Source organism: Dryas octopetala, chromosome 2 (assembly GCF_963921425.1).
Source record: "Dryas octopetala chromosome 2, drDryOcto1.1, whole genome shotgun sequence".
Classification (NCBI taxonomy): Eukaryota; Viridiplantae; Streptophyta; class Magnoliopsida; order Rosales; family Rosaceae; genus Dryas; species Dryas octopetala.
Window position 1 is genome coordinate 2160133 of NC_141367.1, and position 19226 is coordinate 2179358.

Below are 19226 nucleotides of genomic sequence, written 5' to 3' on the forward strand. Positions count from 1 at the left end.
CGAAGCTAAGTACCCCATAGTTGGCCATGTTACGTTTCTTGAGAATATTCTACCTTATTTTCATCTTTATGTCTTTATTTGCATGATTTCAAACAAAATATATAAGTGTTTACGGGAATCATTTGCTTTTGGGTATGTGAGACTGTGTATCAATATATCTGATCTTGGATGTTGTGTGTTGTGTATGTATAACAATGGAGGTTAGGAATGTGCATGAAAAAAAAAAAAAAAAAGAGTTGGGTACGTAAAACCACAACTGACCCAAACCTCAACCAACTTTGGTGGGCACCCGAATTGCAACCGTGCGACCCACAATATTGGGTGTGTTTTTGGTTTTGAAATATGGCTCATCTCGGTTGGTCGGGTGGGTCGGTTGTTTGGTCGATATGGGCCTGACCTGACCCGACCATTCCCAACCCTACTCATTACAAGAAAGATTTAGGCTTAGTTTATAATTGCTGTGAAAAAAAACTGATGTGAATTAAAACAGTTGTGAAGTAAAGTCAGCTGTGAAGTAAAACAGTTGAGTGCTTGGTAAACTATGTTTTCAAAAGTGCTGTGAATACAAAAAGCAATATGAAAGTGTTTGGTAAATTGTAATGTAAAACTGCTGTGGCTATTTATAATTACTAAAATGGACAAGATGCTGAAAGTGCCTTTTACTTATTTATTTGGTAAAAATAAAAATTTTTTTTACATGTTTTTGAAATTTTTGGCTACAAATTTGTATTAGCATTAATTTTTCAAAGAACAACATTATTAAATAAATATATCTATTATTTTTTTGGGTATATTATAATTTTAATCGTACAAATAAAATATCATAATTAATGTTCACAGTATTAAATAAAAATAATTAACAATTGACATATTTTTTAATTTAAAATAAACAAAAAAATATAGATGTTTAAATAGTTATATGATATTGATAGAATAAAATAGGGATAAGATGTGATTTTCAAAAATCAATGAGGGTATTATGAGTAAAATAAAATTTTCATTGTTGCTGTAATTCACTGCAGCTTTCAAAAGTACTTACAAACGTGCTTTCTATTTTTGCTGTGGGGAATTGAGAATTGTGGGACAAAGCACTTTTTCATGTTTTTACCAAACACCAAAAAAGTTGTGGGTGATTGAGAATTGTCATCTACAGCAGATTTTGGGTCCTCCACAACAATCCCGAACGGGGACTTAGTCATTATGTAATAAAAAAAGATAATAAAATATTTAAATAGTGTCATATATATTATGTAATTGGGATCAAGAACAGCTCCTCCAAACATCCTTCTAAACATCCATTTAAGAAAATTAGGCTCGATTTGGTAGGCTTAAAGAGCAGCAGAAATCAAATTAAAAATTAATTTGATGTACAGAATATGCAGACAGCTTAATTACTAAAGGCATTGAAATTTAAAAACTTACGCATCTGCAACTTATTTCAACTTTGTTCTTGAAAACCATTTAGGCAGCCTAAGTAAAGTTGCATGTCCTCTCCTTCGATTGGCAACAATCTTGAAAATGCTGTAATAAGGAGCAATATCTATTATTTGATGAAAATGCTAGCATATATAGATCAACATTCACTGCAAGAATTTTTGTGGTTTACATGTGTCTGATGTAAATCATAATTGGTAAAGATGCCGCAATGGCAATTGTCAACATGGTGTCTAATAAAAGTACTTAAGCTTGTGGGGGTCACTCATTGAGCGGGATAGTCTTGTCACATTATTGCAGGTGACGCAGTGTAGTTGATGAATCAAAACGAACAAAACGAACACACACAAAACCCTAGACTCGTTAATCCTCTATACTGAGACTACCAAGAATAGGGGCTCTATACCCTTGTTGATCCTGTAGGATACCAAGTTAATAGAAGGGTTGAGAAAAATCTCTCAATTTTCATTCATAAAAAACAAAAAAATCCCAATACAATTTCAAAACATTATTTATATACCAACCAAACCCTGGAAAAGTTAAACGCACAAAATAAGGAAATTAAGCAATAAATGATAATTATATAATTGTCCCAAAACCTAGTAAAAATCGCAAAACTTGAATGTCACTGTAAAAAACCGCTCAAGCTTATTATTGTCTGTAAAAATATGCTCAAGCTTATTATCCTCTATAAAAATAAGCTCGAGCCGTTTTTTCTCCATCAAAATAAACTCGAGCCATTTTTCCATATTTGTGTCGATCAAGCTGAAATAGGTAATTCAGTGCAATGTGGTCAGCATCATATGATTTATTTTCTAAAAAATGAAGACAAAGTGTGGTTGTTGGGGTTTGAACCCTGAACCTTATGCACACAAGTAAATCTCCAACCAACTAAGCCAAACTTGTATTTCTTTTTAATTGTCTATTTTTATATATTTATCCTATATTGCTAAATATTTGAAAATAAAAATCATATTCCATATATATTTTTTAATTATATGTTTAAATTCCCAAACTCTAAAAAAAATAATTAAATCTTCACATTCAAAATTTGTATCCAAACAACAAACTTTCAAATCTAAGGATTTTAAATACATAAATTTCAAATGCATAGATTTGAAATCCAAATCCAAGAATCCAAACATGCCCTTAATTAAGTAACAACTTATAATATCATGAGTAAATTCACTCCAATCTAGATCGAGTTTGGCAAGGTCGCCAGTCTCCCCTAGCTGCAGGTTGGAAAGAGAGGGAGTAAGAGGGTGAGATGTAATGGTGGAGCTACATGTGGACCTGAGGTGACTCCAATCCCCAACCCACATATAGCTCTATGCATATTTTTAGAAAAATTTAAAAATATTTGTATTTTCCTGTAACATTTAGGAAAAAAAAAAATATATAATGGCCCTTCAATAAATACATGTGAATTCTTGGCCCTTTCAAAAAAAATTTTCTGGCTCCGCCCCGATGAGAGGAAAGGAGAAAGAGGGTCGGAGAGTCGGGAGGAGGCGCGCAAGCCGGTGGTGGGTCAAATTGGAAATATGTTAGATAAAAAAATATTGTGGGGTTAGTCGAAGTGGTGAGGGTGGGTGAAATAAAGATTAAGATTAGGATTATGATAGGTCTAAGGTTCGATTCATTCTAATGCAATTAAAAAAATTAAGAATTACCCAGAAAATAATTTCCGTTGACTCATTGTGGGCCTAAAAATCCCACAGCCCACCCCAGCTCAATCCATAATTCCCATGCCCCATTCTGATTTAGGTCCTCCCACTCTCCTCTTCTCCGCCCTTTCCCAGTTTCCCTATTCGATTTCCTGATAAATCGATCAGTTTTGGTTCTGCTTCTTCCTCCATTAAATTTCTTTTTCTTATTTTTGTTTTCTTCTAACTGGAGAGAGAGAGAGAGAGAGAGAGAGAGAGAGAGAGAGAGAGAGAGAGAGAGAGAGAGAGAACAAAATTTCGTGCTGACTAGCTTGTACAAAAGAGTGGCAGCAATAGAGGAAGGCGTACCAAGGTAGGGTATTCTAGACTTTCCCTGTTCTTTTAGTCTATACTTTTTAGTTTGGTCAATATTTTAGTCTATACTAGACTACTAGCCTTTTAGACTTTCCCTGTTGTTTGTCTTTAAACTAATATTCTCACATGCATTCACTGTAAGCATTTCTATTGCCAATATCGGTAAAGACGAGGCATATGTAATTGCCAATATCAGGATAGTCTTGTCACTTTGTTCTTTTGGGAGTAAAGGATTGTGTAAGGTTTTGAAGGTGACAATGAAATACTGAAGCTTGCTTCATATATAAGTAAATTCAGCTGTGAGGGTTCTAGAGTTTTTAATGATGCCATTCGGTGTGTCGTAGTTAGTTTTCATATTGATCCTAATTAAACTTATCTATAATGGATACCTTTCAGATTAAGGCCAAGTGTAGGAAGATCTGCCATTGGTAAGTCCTATTGAATTTGTGAATGAGAGTTATGGGGAGGTTGTTTTCTTCCTATGGTGAACGGAAGATGACGGGACAGAAATAACAGGCCGGAGAGTATTTTTGAATTTTATTAATTTTAATAGAAGTTCACAGAGTATGGTTTCTTAGGTGAGACCGATATGTGTTTAAATTATTGTTTGGGGATAAAAGATTTGAACTCATTTGTTAAGGACAGATGTGGTAAAATGAATTAATTTGGATTTCAAAACATTAAAGTTTTAGTAATCAATGAAAGTGGAATCCATGGCAAAAGAAAAATAGAGAAGATAGAAGGAGAAGGTAGACCGAGTGCGTAGAAAGGAGAAGGTTAGCATTCAAAGATATAATTTTCTTATTATGTAAAACTAATGAAATTTATAGACAATCATGATAAACATTTGATCGATCAATCTTCCTTCTGGGGGGCCAAAGGTCATAACCTTTACATTGGTTCTATGTAGAATAACTACGAAAGAGTTAAAATATTGAATTACATTAATAGCACTGTTTCATGTCCAACCAATCAACCAAATCTTTCATCTTCGTGTTTATTTATTTTATTTTATTTTGGTTTCTTTTTGTTTTTACTGATCATGGATTTTTTTTCCTGCTGCTATTTATATAGGAATTCCCTTTGCTCTCAATTTACATTACCTTTCTTTATTTATCTTGCCTTGAGGTGATCCTTTTTCCATTTTCTCCTAGTTTTGTCATGCCAAATTACTCATTAGAAATGGTTTGACCATTTTTTTCTTTCCTTTCATTGGGATATATCAAATATATACATATATATATATATAGGGAGCTTCAAGTGTGTGATCCTATATTTAGTGTTAAATGTGGGATGGGGCAAATAGGCCCACTCCATGTAGTTTTTCAACAATCCGAACCGTCTATTTTTTAGGCCTCTATTTATATATAATCCTTGTAAAAAATTAACTAAATCGGAAATCATTTGCTTATCTAACATTGATCAAACAAATATATGGTTTTGTCAAAATTATTTGGTTCATGTATTCGTTTGATCAAAGTTAAATAGAAAAATGATTTTCGATTTGGTTAATTTTTTGCAAAGATGATTTTTGAATAGACACCTAAATAATAGACGGTTCGGATCGTTGAAATAGTATATGGAGTTAACCCTATGAGGAATCCTAAAAATAAAATTATTTATGAAATCCCACAATGCAATGCAAGGTACCTATATATATATATATATATATTTTCATCTTAATTAACTTATAGCTGTAATTCCGCCATGTGAATTTTGGTAGATGGACGATCAACGAAGATGGGAGGACTTAAACGTGGACTGTTTGGGGAATATTTTTGGAAGAGTAGGGATGGAGTCACTACTCTTGGATGTCCCCTTTGTGTGCAAGTCATGGTACACGGCAACCCTCAATCCTTCATGCTGGGAGCGTCTCATTTTTCCAGAACTTGAAACTGATCCCGATGGTTTTGACCTTCAAACTAATCATCACTTTTGGAGTTATACTGATGATCTTTTTGGTACCTTTATGACTAGATTTGGACATAAATATCAAATTGATGAGAGTCGTTTCTCTGTCACTGCATTTATAAAGTTTGTCGTCAATCGTAGCGGAGGGCACACCAGTTTTCTCAGACTACCTGAATGCTGTACAGAAGAAGCATTGGAATATGTTGCAGATGTGTAAGTTCCCACCAAAATATTTCCATGTGTTTCAATAGGCTCTGGATGGAGAGAGACCTTATACTATTTAGTTGAGCTTTATTTTCCATTTTATGCATTTTGACTAATAAGATTTTCTTCTAATTAATATAATGCAAGTATTTATTATTCATGTTCTTTGTATACATGCTTGTTAATTAGCTTGATATATTGCCCCATTCTCTTATAGCTTAAGCTTTTGGGTCCCAGTAGCTGTCTAACATGGCATGAGGTAATTTGGACTTATTTTCTGTACGTAAGTGAGGCTACACCTCTGTATCGATCTGTATGTCTCTACATATATTCATACTTGCAGGATGAAATTAAATGCGGGGAAGTTTTAGGAGTCTAGTGGATGTAACATTTTTTTAGCCACCCCAATATGTGTCATGCTAAATTATTAATTTTTTTGCAGGTGTACTGACCTCAAGGCTTTATCTTTGCCCAGATATTTAGCGTATCTGAAAGCAAGCATAATTCCAGAACTAATTGGAAAGTGGAAAGACTTGGAGTTGTTGGCATTGGGAAGCAGCATTGAAATGGAGAAGTACCTGTCACAGATCAGCATTCACTGCAAGAATTTTTGTGCTTTACATGTATACAATTCCTCAATTGGTAAAGACGAGGCATTGACAATTGTCAACTTGGTGCCCAATATTAAGTACTTGAGGTTGAGGTGGGCAAACATTGAACGGGAAGGTCTTTTCATATTGCTGCGGGGCTGCAAGGACCTTGTAGTTTTGGATGTCAGGGATTGCAGAGGTTTTAAGGAGGGTGATGATCAAATATCAAAGCTTGCTGTTCATATTACTAATTTCCGCTGTGAGGGTTCTAGAAGCTTTCATAGTGATTTCGATGATTAATTACGATTGGGAAAGACCTTTTTACTGTACCGGATACAGATCTGAGTAGACTATGCTAGTATAGAAATAGACCTTTTAAAATGCTAATTTAAACGCTTTTGTTAGTGTATGAGTATCTATGCTAATATTAAAGTTTCATAATTAAATAATGGAGACATTTTCGCACTCCTCTTTGTAGATTTTCAATCATTCATTTATTTTTTATGCTTTGGTAATTGAATAAATAAAAGGAGAATGAAAGCATAAAAATAGGAGTGCGAAAAAAATAATAATAATTAAGTATATATCCAATATCCATAAACATGAATACTAATAAATTATAGACCAATTTGGAAAATTTATTAATTTATGTTAATAAGATACAATGAACAGGTGAAAAGTAGGGACCAAGAAAATCTTTTGTCCGACGGGCCTTCGAGTTCTGTAATATAAGGGCCCGTTTGGCACTGCTTTTAAAATTATCAAAAGCGCTTTCAAATTAGTAAAAGCGCTTTTGATAGCGTTTGGCAAAAATAATTAGAAGTGCTTTTGAGTTATAAAAGCACTTTTAAGGGGTTTTTTGAGAAGCACCTGACAGGTGCTTTCTCAAGAAGCACTTTCAAGTGCTTTTGCATAAACAACTTATAAGTTTTATAAAAATTTATATGTGCTTCTTAACATAAGCGCTTCTGATAAAAGCGCTACTAAATAAAAGTGCTTCTAAGAAGCAGTGCCAAACGGGCCCTAAATTTCTCAGTGAAATTTTTGGCTCCTAGTCAAAATTGTTAGTCCAACAATAAAATATGTCAATTAACCTCATACAAGAAGAAAATCCATATTTGGATGATTACTGTAATATAAATGAATAATATTAATTTTTTAGTCAAATAATTGAAATGAATATGTTAGACAAAATAAACAAAGATAGAAGTTGAAACAAGTTAAAAACAAAAAAGCTGGAGGAGAACTTAGTGAAAATCAAATTGAAAGTATATGCACAACAGTGCGTTCTGCGTGCAAGGCCATGTATGCACGTATAAAATTTGTTATATGCATATCTTATTTGGAAGCTCGAGCAAGCAGTTAAAGAACAATTTAATGTCATTGTTTAGTTGTTAGATTCACTAGGGCACCCAACCCATTAAATGCACTAAAATCAATATTGCTGAGCTTGTTGAATCTATGATGAATATATAGCCGGTCGTAGTCCCTCTCTAAAGGTACGTAAGGCATTGAGCATAAAAAATTGTACAGCGTCAAGTCTGTATTAAACCATAACTACTGTTGCACAACGGAGTTGTTAATGACCGATTGAGCCATCAAAGTTTAATTTAACTAAAATAATTGCAATGAAATATTCAACAATGGATGCTAACCTTAATGATATGGCCTCCATTAGCCAACTGATACTCCCTGAAAGTATATTATAATGCTCCTAGTGATAGAACTAGAGTATTCAACCCAAAATTAATTGGCAATGGATAGAGAGGCTCAAGACTTATAAGCACATATGCTAAGTCTTAGTTTTCCGATATGGAACATTGCTCCACATTACTCTCAACACCTAGAAGAACATGAAGAAAGGTTGGATCCTGCGTTTCCAAATCTCAATTTGCCTATAACAGATAAAACAATCATAATTTAAGCTTCCTTAGAAATATTAGAAAGGAGTTGGACAAGTCACTCCAACATGAGACCACATTGCTCATGTGAAGGCCAGGGGTAGCCCATGTAAAGAAAAGATGATCTATGTCTTCGACTTCAGCAAGAGCACTTACACTTGGTGGTGGAGAAATTGATCTATTCTAACCTATAAAGTTAATCCGAGAACGAGTCCCCTAGGTTTAGTTTGCATTTGTTTTTACGCCTACCATAAAAACCATGCATAATTCTTAATTGAATTGGATTCTCTACTTACTCTTACAATCCTAAAAACCCACTTGGGCACAATCGATTGTCCTTATGCCCAAGTTCATTTATATAAATCAAAATGCCAATACAACATAATATAATATTTAAGCAGTACATTGTACACAATCATTTGTATAGTATATAGAGGGAGGATCCGTGACATTTTATTTTTGACACAAATTTTCAATGGAGTCCACTCTATATAGAATTTCAATAATCCAAACCGTTTATTTTTTAGGTTTCCATTAAAGGACCACCCTTGCAAAAAATTAGGTAAATCGGAAATCATTTACCTATAAATATTAAATGGTCAACAAAATAAACACTTGAAATGTTGACCATTAATTTAATCTAATATGGTAAATGGTTTCCGATTTACTTAATTTTTTGCAAGAATAATCCTTTAATGGAGATCTAAAAAATAGACGGTTCAGATCGTTAAAATCCTATATGGAGTAAGCCTCATTAAAAACTTGTGTAAAAAATAGGATGCCTTGAATCCTTTTTTAATTAGTAGGGGGCAGATACGTGGCATTTTATTTTTGACACAAGTTTTCAATGGAGCCCACTCTTTCATTCGCTGAATCACCCACCGAATCAATAGAAGAATAGCCCTCTGTATTGAAGACAACACACTTAAGAAAAAAGCATATGACTTCCTTAGTGTTTCACCTGTTTATGAAAGAAAAGAATTTGCATAAAAGATCTCAACTCATGGTGTGATGATTCATTGTCATCTACAGCTCATGAAGGATTGATTTTTCATATATCATCGATTATGATTATCGATTGTTATGTTTTTAAGTATCCATTAAAGGATCATCCTTGCAAAAAATTAGGTAAATCGGAAATTATTTACCTACAAATTAAGATTAAATGGTCAACAAAATAAACACTTGAAATGTTGACTATTTAATCTCATATGGTAAATGGTTTCCGATTTACTTAAATTTTTGCAAGGATGATCCTTTAATGGAGACCTAAAAAAACATACAGTTTAGATCGTTAAAATCCTATATAGAGTGATCTCCATTAAAAACTTGTGTAAAAAATAGGATGTTATAGATCTTTCTCATAATATGGGGCGCATCCGTGACATTTTATTTTTGACACAAGTTTTCAATGGAGCCCACTCCATATAAAATTTCAATGATCTAAACCGTCTATTTTTTAGGTCTTCATTAAATGAATCCTTGCAAAAAATTAGGTAAATTAGAAATCATTTACCTACAAAGATTAAATAGTCAACAAAATAAACACTTGAAATGTTAACTATTTAATCTTAAATGATACATAGTTTCCGATTTACCTAATTTTTTGCAAGGATGATCATTTAATGGAGACCTAAAAAATAGACGGTTCGAATCGTTGAAATCCTATATGGAGTGAGCCCCATCGAAAACTTGTGTCAAAAATAGGAAGTCATGGATCCTTCTCCTAGTAGGGGCAGATCCGTGACATTTTATTTTTGACACAAGTTTTCAATGGAGCTCACTCCATATAGAATTTCATCGATCCGAACCGTCTATTTTTCAAGTCTCCATTAAAATATCATTCTTACAAAAAATTAAGTAAATCAGATATCATTTACCTACAAAGATTAAATGGTCAACAAAATAAACACTTCAAATGTTGACCATTTAATCTGAAATGGTAAATGACCAATTAATCTTATATATATAATTGTGAAGATACACTTCATTAAATGGTAAATGTTGACCATCTTGGTCATGAACTACTCACTTCAACTCTCATTATAAAAGTAATTAATAACTCTAGAACCCCAATTGCTGAATTTTCTAATTTGAGAAGCAACCCACCTCATTATTTCATAATCGTCAATATTAAAAACTCTACAACCCTCACAGTTGAATTTACTAATTAATATGAGAAGCAAGCCTCCATATATATTTCATATATCATGAGTCATGACTCGGCCTCATCAAAACCTACACAACCTATGACTAGAAAAACCACAAGCTCTTTGCATCCTTGCAGTAATGTGACAAGATAGAACACCCCTATCACATATGCATCTCTCAAGCTCAACTGCTAATTAAGATTACGCATCAAACAACAATATTTTATGCAGTGAAGGCCAATCTCACAAATCGATGTAATACACTGTGTAAAACAACTCTAGATGATTCTACTTGGAAATAGGGTATTGAATTATGCTTGAATATTGTAGGGGAGATTATTCTCTTAGCCCAAAATTCAAATTTAAAGTATGAAGCCCAGAGTAACAAACGACATTTGGGCTGAACCCATAAGAGTAATTTAACTGAGTTTGCATTTGTAAAGCTACCTTGGTAAAAAACCCAGGACGTGGTTAAGTTTATCCTCGTGACTAAATTCAATTGAGAACGTGGACGTGAAGTGCAAATAATATCACGCAAACGTCGGGATGGAAGATGTGTGGATTGAGAAACTTGCGCATTACATCGTGAACTTCATCCACAAGAAATCCTCGACTATATATACGTAATCATAGTCATTGGAGAAGGTACGCAATCGAACCATTTGAGCATTCATTCACATCAGACATAAATTGATTTGAGTGTCTGAATATCTTTTGTAGGTATTTCACCCGCTGTTCAAAAACAAACTCAAATAAAAGTCACATAGCGAGCGAGATCCGTGATCCAGAGTTCAATTCCAAAGTCAACATTAACAACTTGTAGGCCAAGTTATCTTCTTCGAAGATTTTGGGTCCAACAGTTGGCGCCGTTTGTGGAAACTCTAGAACAAAAAGCTGTTCTTCAAATACCATGACTGACGAAATCAGACTCAACTCAAGGTCACCTGCTGCTACTACTGCTACCACTACTGCTGCTACTGCGCAACAACAAAACTCAGGCTCTCAAGGAGTAGGCGATGCACCCCCATACATAAGGCAACTAATCAATGAACTTCGAGAAACTCAAAAGATAGCAGAAGACACATTGAAGAAAGTCGGAGAGCATGAAAGATAGCTAGATGAAAACAACAGGCGAGAAAAATGGAAGGAGGATCATCCACTGAGGCAAGTTCGGACAAGAGAAATGTTCAAAGAAGCCATGGGGGAAACAGTTTGGGCTTATCTGAGCACAAACACAGGAGAAGACAAAAGGAAGGGGAGCTGAGGGAGGTAATCCACAAAATGGTGAAAGGCCTCAAAGCAAAAACCCATGCTGAACTTGTCCTGGAAGCTGCAAGGGGAATATGCTGATCTCCTTGAGTGGTGGAAAGTTATAAAATAAGGAGAACAAAATACATAATAAAAAGGCCAATTAATACACATGGAGCGCATGCTAACATACAAGTGGAAAATAAAAGCCCACTAATTATAAATTATTTTCTTGATTTGAGTCAAGGAGTAAAATTTCGTTTTTTTGGGGTATGAAAATTTTAACCCGAAACCATCCATTTTTTGTCAAGATTTCGAAAATTTCGACCGAAATTTCAAGATCAACTTACATTGATCTCGGGCAATGTTTTGAGAAAATTCTGGAAAATTTTCAAAATTTTGGCGAAAATTTCGACTTTTAAAAGGGGTTTTCCTATTTTGGTAACTTGATTTCTCTCTGCCCCCTTCCCTGGGGCGTGACCGGAGCACCATCTTTGGCCAAATCTCGGTAGCCCAAGACCACCGGCTTGACCCCCAGACACCGGCCATCTTTCCCCTGCGCGCAGATATGCTTGGGAACACCAACTCTGCCGTCAGCTTGTCTCACCGATTTTGGCCACCTCCGGCCTCCGATCACAAAAATTTTAAGTGAGTTTTCCTTTTTTTACCTTGGGCTTTCATTCCCTTAATGTTTGGTTTTCCAATTTGGAGAAATTGTGAAATTGAAATTGAAATTTGTGAATTTGAAATTCTTGTATAGAAATAATGAAATTAATTTATGAAATATGAATAATTCATAAAGTATGGACTATGGACTTATGGAGTTATATGATGTTTCGGGAAACATGAGATCAATATGTAAATCAACTTATATCTTGTTATAGACAAATTATACACAGAGTATGGAGTTATTTATGAATTAATTTGAAATTCTTGTTATAGACAAATTATACAAGTTAAAGGAAATTTAGTAGGTAACCATGAACAATTAAACATCATTTGTTATTAATTATGTATGTGACAGTATGTCTTTGCAAATTATGCAAATTATAGAATATGGACAAATTATACAAATTATGCAAATTATACCCTTTTAATATTAATGTAAATTATGTAATACAAATTATACAATTAGTCCATGAAAGATTCAACAATTATACAATTATTGTGTATGTCTTTTTGTTATTAGGAAAAATTATTCTAGAGAAGTATCATGGGGTGATTATGGTTCGCAGTACACATACTCTCCACATGAGAATACTGAAGACGATAAACATGTTGAACCTCATAGACGCTCTATGTGGTACTAATTACTTATGTAAATCATGATGCAATATTGCAGTATAAATAAAATTGAGATATTTGTTCAATAAAATTTATGTAATTACTAATTATTAATTAGTGAACCATTTTTATTTAACAGTATTTGCTTTTAGCACGCATTATATTTATCTTATATTACATGTATACTACTATATAATTTGGTTTCTTCAATATTTTTTATCAATGTAGTAAATAATATATTAAATAAACATATGTTAAAGTTTCATTCAAAATTTCTGTTGTTTTGGTCTAATTTTTTTCCAAAATCAAAATTGCCTCAAAATTTCTATCCAAATTTCCTTGAAAATCAAAATTTAACTCCTTCATTTAAGTAATTTGTTTTTATTGATTTAATAGTAATTTGTTAAATGACTTTTTATCACCAATAGTCCTTCTACTTTCACTCATGCAAACATCAAATTAGTCCCTAAAGTGCATTTTTAATCAATTTCATCCCTCATTTTTGCCATCGAACATTAACTTGGTCTCTAGACATAGTTTTAAAATTCATCAAAAATAGCTCGGGATACGAAAAAATTCCCCGAAAATTCATACGGACTTGTCTTAATTACTACTATTTTTATTTGCGGTCAAATTATCAAATTGATTTTTCAGAAAATTAAGTATTCTCAAACTAATTCCCCAATTTTCCTAGAAAATACTAAATGTTAATTTGATAATTTGACTCCATATAAAAATAGTAATAGTTAAGACGAGTCCATAAGAATTTTCGGAGAATTTTTTCATATCCTGAGCTATATTTGACGAATTTTCAAAGAGTGTCTAAGAACCAAATTGATGTTTGGTGGCAAAGATGATGGATAACATTGAGTGAAAATGCACTTTAAAAATCAAATTAATGTTTTGGTAAAAGTTGAGAGACTATTTGTGATAAAAAGTTTTTGTTAAATATATAATTGAGGAAATTACAGATTTGGTCCACTTATTTTATACCTAGTTCAATTTTGGTCCACGATCTTTTTTAAGTTCTGTTTTGGTCCACTAATTGTTTCCTTTGTTCAATAAAGGTCCAGATTTGTGACTTTAAATCTTTTGGGTTGTGTTTTCTTCAATTATAATTGAAGTATAAGTTATATTTCATCATTTCTTAGTCATAAAAACAAATTTTAAGTATTACAATCTAAGAGAATTGAGATTGGGTGAAGTTTGAAAAATTGGCAGTTTCGGGTACCTTGCTTTGGGGTTAATTATCTTGAGTTTTAAAACTTCAATTTGAATGATCTTTATATGGTTGTAAAGAGGAAATGCATAGCTTTAAAATAAGCATATGTTTGCAGAATTTGAGTGAGATTTGATGGAGTAAAAGATAGGCCAAATTTGAAAAAACAAATCTGGACCTTTATTGAACAAGTGAAACAATTAGTGGACCAAAACAGAACTTAAAAAAGATTGTGGACCAAAATTGAACTAGGTATAAAATAACTGGACTAAATCTGTAATTTCCTCATATATAATTTGTACCTTTCCAAAAAAAAAAAAAAAATGTAATTTGTAAGTTACAGTTTACAGACTCGCCACAAAAAGCCCACATTCACCCTAGGTCCCTCCCTAACCTCTCTGCCTCTCTCTCCACAATCTCACTCTCTCAGTCACCGACTCACCGTCGGCCCGTGGCTGTCGCCGTCGCCTTCGCGCCTCTCTCTCACTCAGTCGTCACCGTCTCAGTCTCTCACTCAGTCTCGCCGTCGCGGAGCGCCGTTTTCATCGTCTCAGGCTCTCAGGCTCTCATCGAATGTAAGTGGGTTTTGGTTACTGAGAGGGAGCGCTGTTGGAGGGCGCTGGAGAAGGGTTTTGGCTACGCCCTTCTGCCTTGCAATTTCTGCCAACCTCATAAGCACGATGAACGCTCCAATAATCGGTCACTCTCTCTCTCTCTCTCTACTTTTTTTCAAAGAATTTGTTTTTGTTTTTGTTTTTTTGTTTTTTTTTTTGTTTTTGTAAATAAAATAAAACTAAGTTTGTAATTAATTGTAATTGTTATTTGGTAAAGACCCATTGCAAGGGGATTTCCCAGAAGTGATAGAGGAGTATTTGGAACATGGGGTTATGAAATGCATCGCCTTCAATCGCCGTGGTACTCTTCTTGCTGGTAATTTTCTACCATTCTATATATTCCATTAGATTTTTGCTTTTTCTTGTTAGAGTTTTAGTGCTTTTGGTACTGTGGCTATGTGGGTATTACCAGAATTCTGAATTTGGTTGAATAAATTGCTTATTCATTATAAAAACAGAAAGTTGTGGATTTGGTTGCACATTGGGTGTAGAAACACCAATGCCATTGTATATGCCACTTACTCACTCACTCATTCACTCACTCTTCTTCTTATTTGTCCTTTCTCTCATTCTGGTTTACATTGAAATTAATATAAGGAGTTCAATCCACAATTTGTAACAAACTGGAATTTCTAGCTAGCCCAATTCATGGTTCAAGCAGATGGCATGGATTTCTTTTTGTGCTCGTCTTTTTGGAAAATTAATGTTGACTAAGCACTTCATAAACTTGAGGCATTGGTTCAAGATTTGCATGACTATGTGGTAACAAGTATGGTTAAACCTACATGTCAATAGGCCTTTCCTTGCCCAAACTAGTCATTTTGTAATTAATATATGTTGCTTCTAGTTTTGTTTTTTGTTTTAGAGGCTAGATGATTCAGAAATAGTTATATTGATGAATTGAGCTGAATGTCCAAATTAGAAATAGTTATCTTGGCATTTGATTTTTTTGAATATTTACCGGAGTATTCCAAGTGATCTGCTGCTTAGAGTTGACACTTGAGATCTTGATATTTTTGGCCAGCTGGGTGCTCTGATGGAAATTGCATTATATGGGATTTCGAGACCAGGGGCATTGCTAAGGAGCTTCGTGATAAAGACTGTGTTGCTGCGATAACTAGTGTATGTTGGTCAAAGTATGGTCATCGCATTCTTGTGTCTGCTGCTGACAAGTCGTTGACACTATGGGACGTTGTCAGTGGTGAGAAGATAACACGTACAATACTTCAACAAACCCCTCTACAAGCTCGGCTACATCCTGGCTCCTCTACTCCATCTCTCTGCCTGGCTTGCCCCCTCTCGTCTGCTCCCATGATTGTTGACTTGAACACAGGAAGCACGACTATGCTTCCAGTTTCCATTCCTGACTCTAACCCAGGACTTGTCCCTCCATCACGCAACAAAATCTCTGATGGAACTCCCCCTTTCTCTCCTACTGCTGCTTGCTTTAATAAGTGTGGGGATCTGGTGTATGCAGGGAACTCCAAAGGGGAAATACTTCTAATAGATTATAAAAGTATCCAAGTACGTGCCATGGTTCCCATTTCTGGAGGTTCTGTGATTAAGAACATAGTATTCAGCAGGAATGGACAGTATCTGCTTACAAATTCAAATGATCGAACAATCAGGATCTACGAGAACCTTCTGCCCTTGAAAGCTGGACTTAAAGCCCTGGATGATCTGAATGAGACCCTTGATGGGATAGATGGTGTTGAGAAGTTGAAAGCTGTTGGATCAAAATGCTTAACACTTTTCCGTGAGTTTCAAGATACCATCACAAAGATGCATTGGAAAGCACCTTGTTTCAGTGGTGATGGTGAGTGGGTAATTGGTGGTTCTGCGAGCAAAGGAGAACACAAGATTTACATATGGGATAGGGCCGGGCATCTTGTGAAAATTCTTGAAGGGCCAAAAGAAGCTTTGATTGATTTAGTGTGGCATCCTGTTCACCCCATAGTGGTCTCTGTTTCCTTGACTGGTTTGGTTTATATCTGGGCTAAAGATTACACTGAGAACTGGAGTGCATTTGCTCCTGATTTCAAAGAGCTTGAGGAAAATGAGGAATACATAGAAAGAGAAGATGAATTTGATCTGATCCCTGAAACTGAAAAGGTGAGATGAGATTAAATCTGGGCAGATTTTATGTTAATATTCTGTTATCTAAGATAAAATGTTTATATGCAGGTGAAAGAATCTGATGTTAATGAAGACGATGATGTTGATATTGTGACAGTGGAGAAGGATTCAGCTTTCAGTGATTCAGATATGTCACAGGAAGAGCTATGCTTTTTACCGGCGATTCCTTCGCCTGATGTTCCTGAGCATCAAGATAAGTGCATAGAAAGTTCATCGAAGTTGGTGGATAGTAATAATTCTGGTTCCCCTCTTTCAGAAGAGGGCAGACCAAATGGACGCACATTGAATCATGCATCGAGTCCACTTGAAGGTATGGCACACTACTCTCTCTCTCTCTCTCTCTCTCTCTCTCTCTCTCTCTCTCTCTCTCCCTCTCCCTCTCCCTCTCCCTCTCCTTTTATTATTATATTTTTAGAAAACAGAGAAAATTTATTAATGAAAATGTAAAACACAATCCAAGCAATCCATTTATCAAGTAACATTATATTAACACACCAATGGGGGAATAAAAACTTTAGGCCTTCAACTTTCGATTATATTTGGTGAATAGTCAATATTGTAGGTCTCCGTTTTGCACATAACACATCAATGGGGTAATGGCAAACATTAGCCCTTCTCCTTTGAATAATATCACAAGAATATAACCCCACTAGTCAGCTTAATCTGTGAAGTTTGGTGGTAGTCCTGCGTTTCTCGCATACCAAAAATCTGAGTTCAAAACTCTTATGTTGAATTTGATTTCCTTGATTACTAATATTTCCTGGCACCCAAGATAAAAAGCTATAGTTATAATTAGGAAAGACGTTGAGTTTGAAATTAGATTTTTAATGGCTGTTTTTCTTCTATGTTTTAATTGGAAAAAATTGGCTCCTATCCAACATTAGATATATATGTTTCAGAGGATGCCGGAGCAACACGCTTGAAAAGAAAACGGAAGCCATCCGAGAAGGGGTTGGAGATGCAGGCTTAAAAGGTTAGGAAACCCTTGAAATATTCTGGTAGATCATCATAACTGAAAATAGATATGTAGTCAACCAGGGTAGCGGTAATGGTATTCATGGGTTTGATGTTACCAGTAGATTATAATTGTTTTTAAATTTATTTTGTACTTCTAGCTGTATATCTTTCTTAAAAATTTAGGTGAATATTCGTTTGCATTTTGTTTCTCACGAGAGTTTATTATAATCGAGCTATTATGAATTTATTCAGCATGTTTTTTTATTTAATTATTTCGATAGGGAATTACCAAATGACTAATTTGTAAATCGGTATTGGACAATCTTTCTTTTTTGGTAATCTTGACACATCAAGTACTATAATTTTTACCAGTGGATGCCATGAGGTTTTGTTTACAGTAGATATTTTAGGCGATGGTGCTTGCCACACCATTGAGCAAATAATTTGAAAAATTAGAACTTCTGAATAAGACATTAAATCAAAAATTTATTAGAAAAAGATGGAACTACAAACAACATGGATGAGGCGTCCGTGAAACAACTAAATCAGCATCAAAACAAACTAAATAAGCTGAGACATTATCTAAAATATGAAATGAAGATTTCAAAGACAAAAAGACAATGGATCTTAATCAACAAAAAAAAGAAAAAAAAGAAACATGGACGGGTGTAGGCCTCACAGACCCATTTGGAAGTCCTGATGTAAATTGGGCCTTCTTGTGGAAAGTTAGAGCTCCACCATAGATGAAGCACTTCCTTTGGCTGATGGTACAGGATAAACTCTTGTCAAATGTGCAGAGGGGTAAAAGACAATTGGCTAGTTGTGCTGATTGTGGGGCGTGTGAATGTTGTGCCGAGGATCCTCAGCGGAACATTTGATGCAGCTTGGGAATGGCATTTATTATGGATTGAAAACTGCCTGGGATATTGGTTACGGAAATGTGATTGATGATTCGGCATGGGACGTATAACCAAACCTATGGATGAGTTTCATCCTCTTGCTAGCGTTATTTGGGCTGCCAGGAGTTCTTGGGCTGTGATTGGAGCTGCAGTCTTCAGCAGGTGTAAAGAGAATGTAACATGGCTGCTGACTGCCTTGCAGATGTGGGTCTTACACTGTTGATCTGGGTTTTACCCTTTTTCCTTCCCCTCCCAGGTGTGTTGAGCCTGTGATGATGGAACATTTGATGAGTGCTTGTAGACCTAGGGCTGTTGATTCTGACTGTTCTACTGCAGCATCTACATCTTTGAAGTGTTCATGCAACTGTGTGATACTTCAGCTCAGTCTCCCAGGTTTCAACCTATCACATAAACATGTCTTGGATTCAATACCCAGATAGATATATAGGAAGCTAAGAGGAGAAGCAAGGGTAATGAAGATTACTTGTTATGGGGAAGGATTTGGAATGCTGGGACATATTTTCCGAAGGCTATCAACTACTGGCTGGGTGGTGATCTGCTTTTTCCAGTCGATATGTGTATATAGGAGAGCTTGAGAGGCTGGAGTCGTTGAATACAAAGAAGATGGTGGATGGACTCTGGCTAAGGCTGTATCAGTACA

The 19226-nt window shown here is 34.8% G+C and overlaps 2 protein-coding genes across 2 annotated transcripts; both read left to right on the forward strand.

The window, feature by feature from the left end:
- Positions 1-3389: 3389 nt before the first annotated feature.
- Positions 3390-6503, forward strand: LOC147292447 (F-box/LRR-repeat protein At3g48880-like). Its single transcript, XM_086234259.1, has 3 exons — positions 3390-3450; positions 5176-5576; positions 6010-6503. Exons 2-3 carry the CDS (start codon positions 5176-5178, stop codon positions 6455-6457), a joined length of 849 nt encoding a protein of 282 aa, XP_086090385.1. The 5' UTR covers positions 3390-3450; the 3' UTR covers positions 6458-6503.
- A 7855-nt stretch (positions 6504-14358) lies between these two features.
- On the forward strand, positions 14359-17917 carry LOC147292448 (Transducin/WD40 repeat-like superfamily protein). Its single transcript, XM_086232857.1, has 5 exons — positions 14359-14658; positions 14791-14889; positions 15598-16685; positions 16758-17019; positions 17609-17917. The coding sequence occupies exons 1-5, from the start codon at positions 14640-14642 to the stop codon at positions 17677-17679; spliced, it is 1539 nt and encodes a 512-aa protein (XP_086088983.1). The 5' UTR covers positions 14359-14639; the 3' UTR covers positions 17680-17917.
- Positions 17918-19226: the final 1309 nt, after the last annotated feature.

Excerpts from the sequence above, each read along its gene's own strand:
- LOC147292448 (XM_086232857.1), top strand. Across the intron at positions 14,890-15,597 it reads CCGTGGTACTCTTCTTGCTG|CTGGGTGCTCTGATGGAAAT; the intron begins GTAATTTTCTAC and ends ATTTTTGGCCAG. Across the intron at positions 17,020-17,608 it reads TGCATCGAGTCCACTTGAAG|AGGATGCCGGAGCAACACGC; the intron begins GTATGGCACACT and ends TATATGTTTCAG.
- LOC147292447 (XM_086234259.1), top strand. The coding sequence starts at position 5,176 with ATGGACGATCAACGAAGATGGGAGGACTTAAACGTGGACTGTTTGGGG. Across the intron at positions 5,577-6,009 it reads TTGGAATATGTTGCAGATGT|GTGTACTGACCTCAAGGCTT; the intron begins GTAAGTTCCCAC and ends ATTTTTTTGCAG.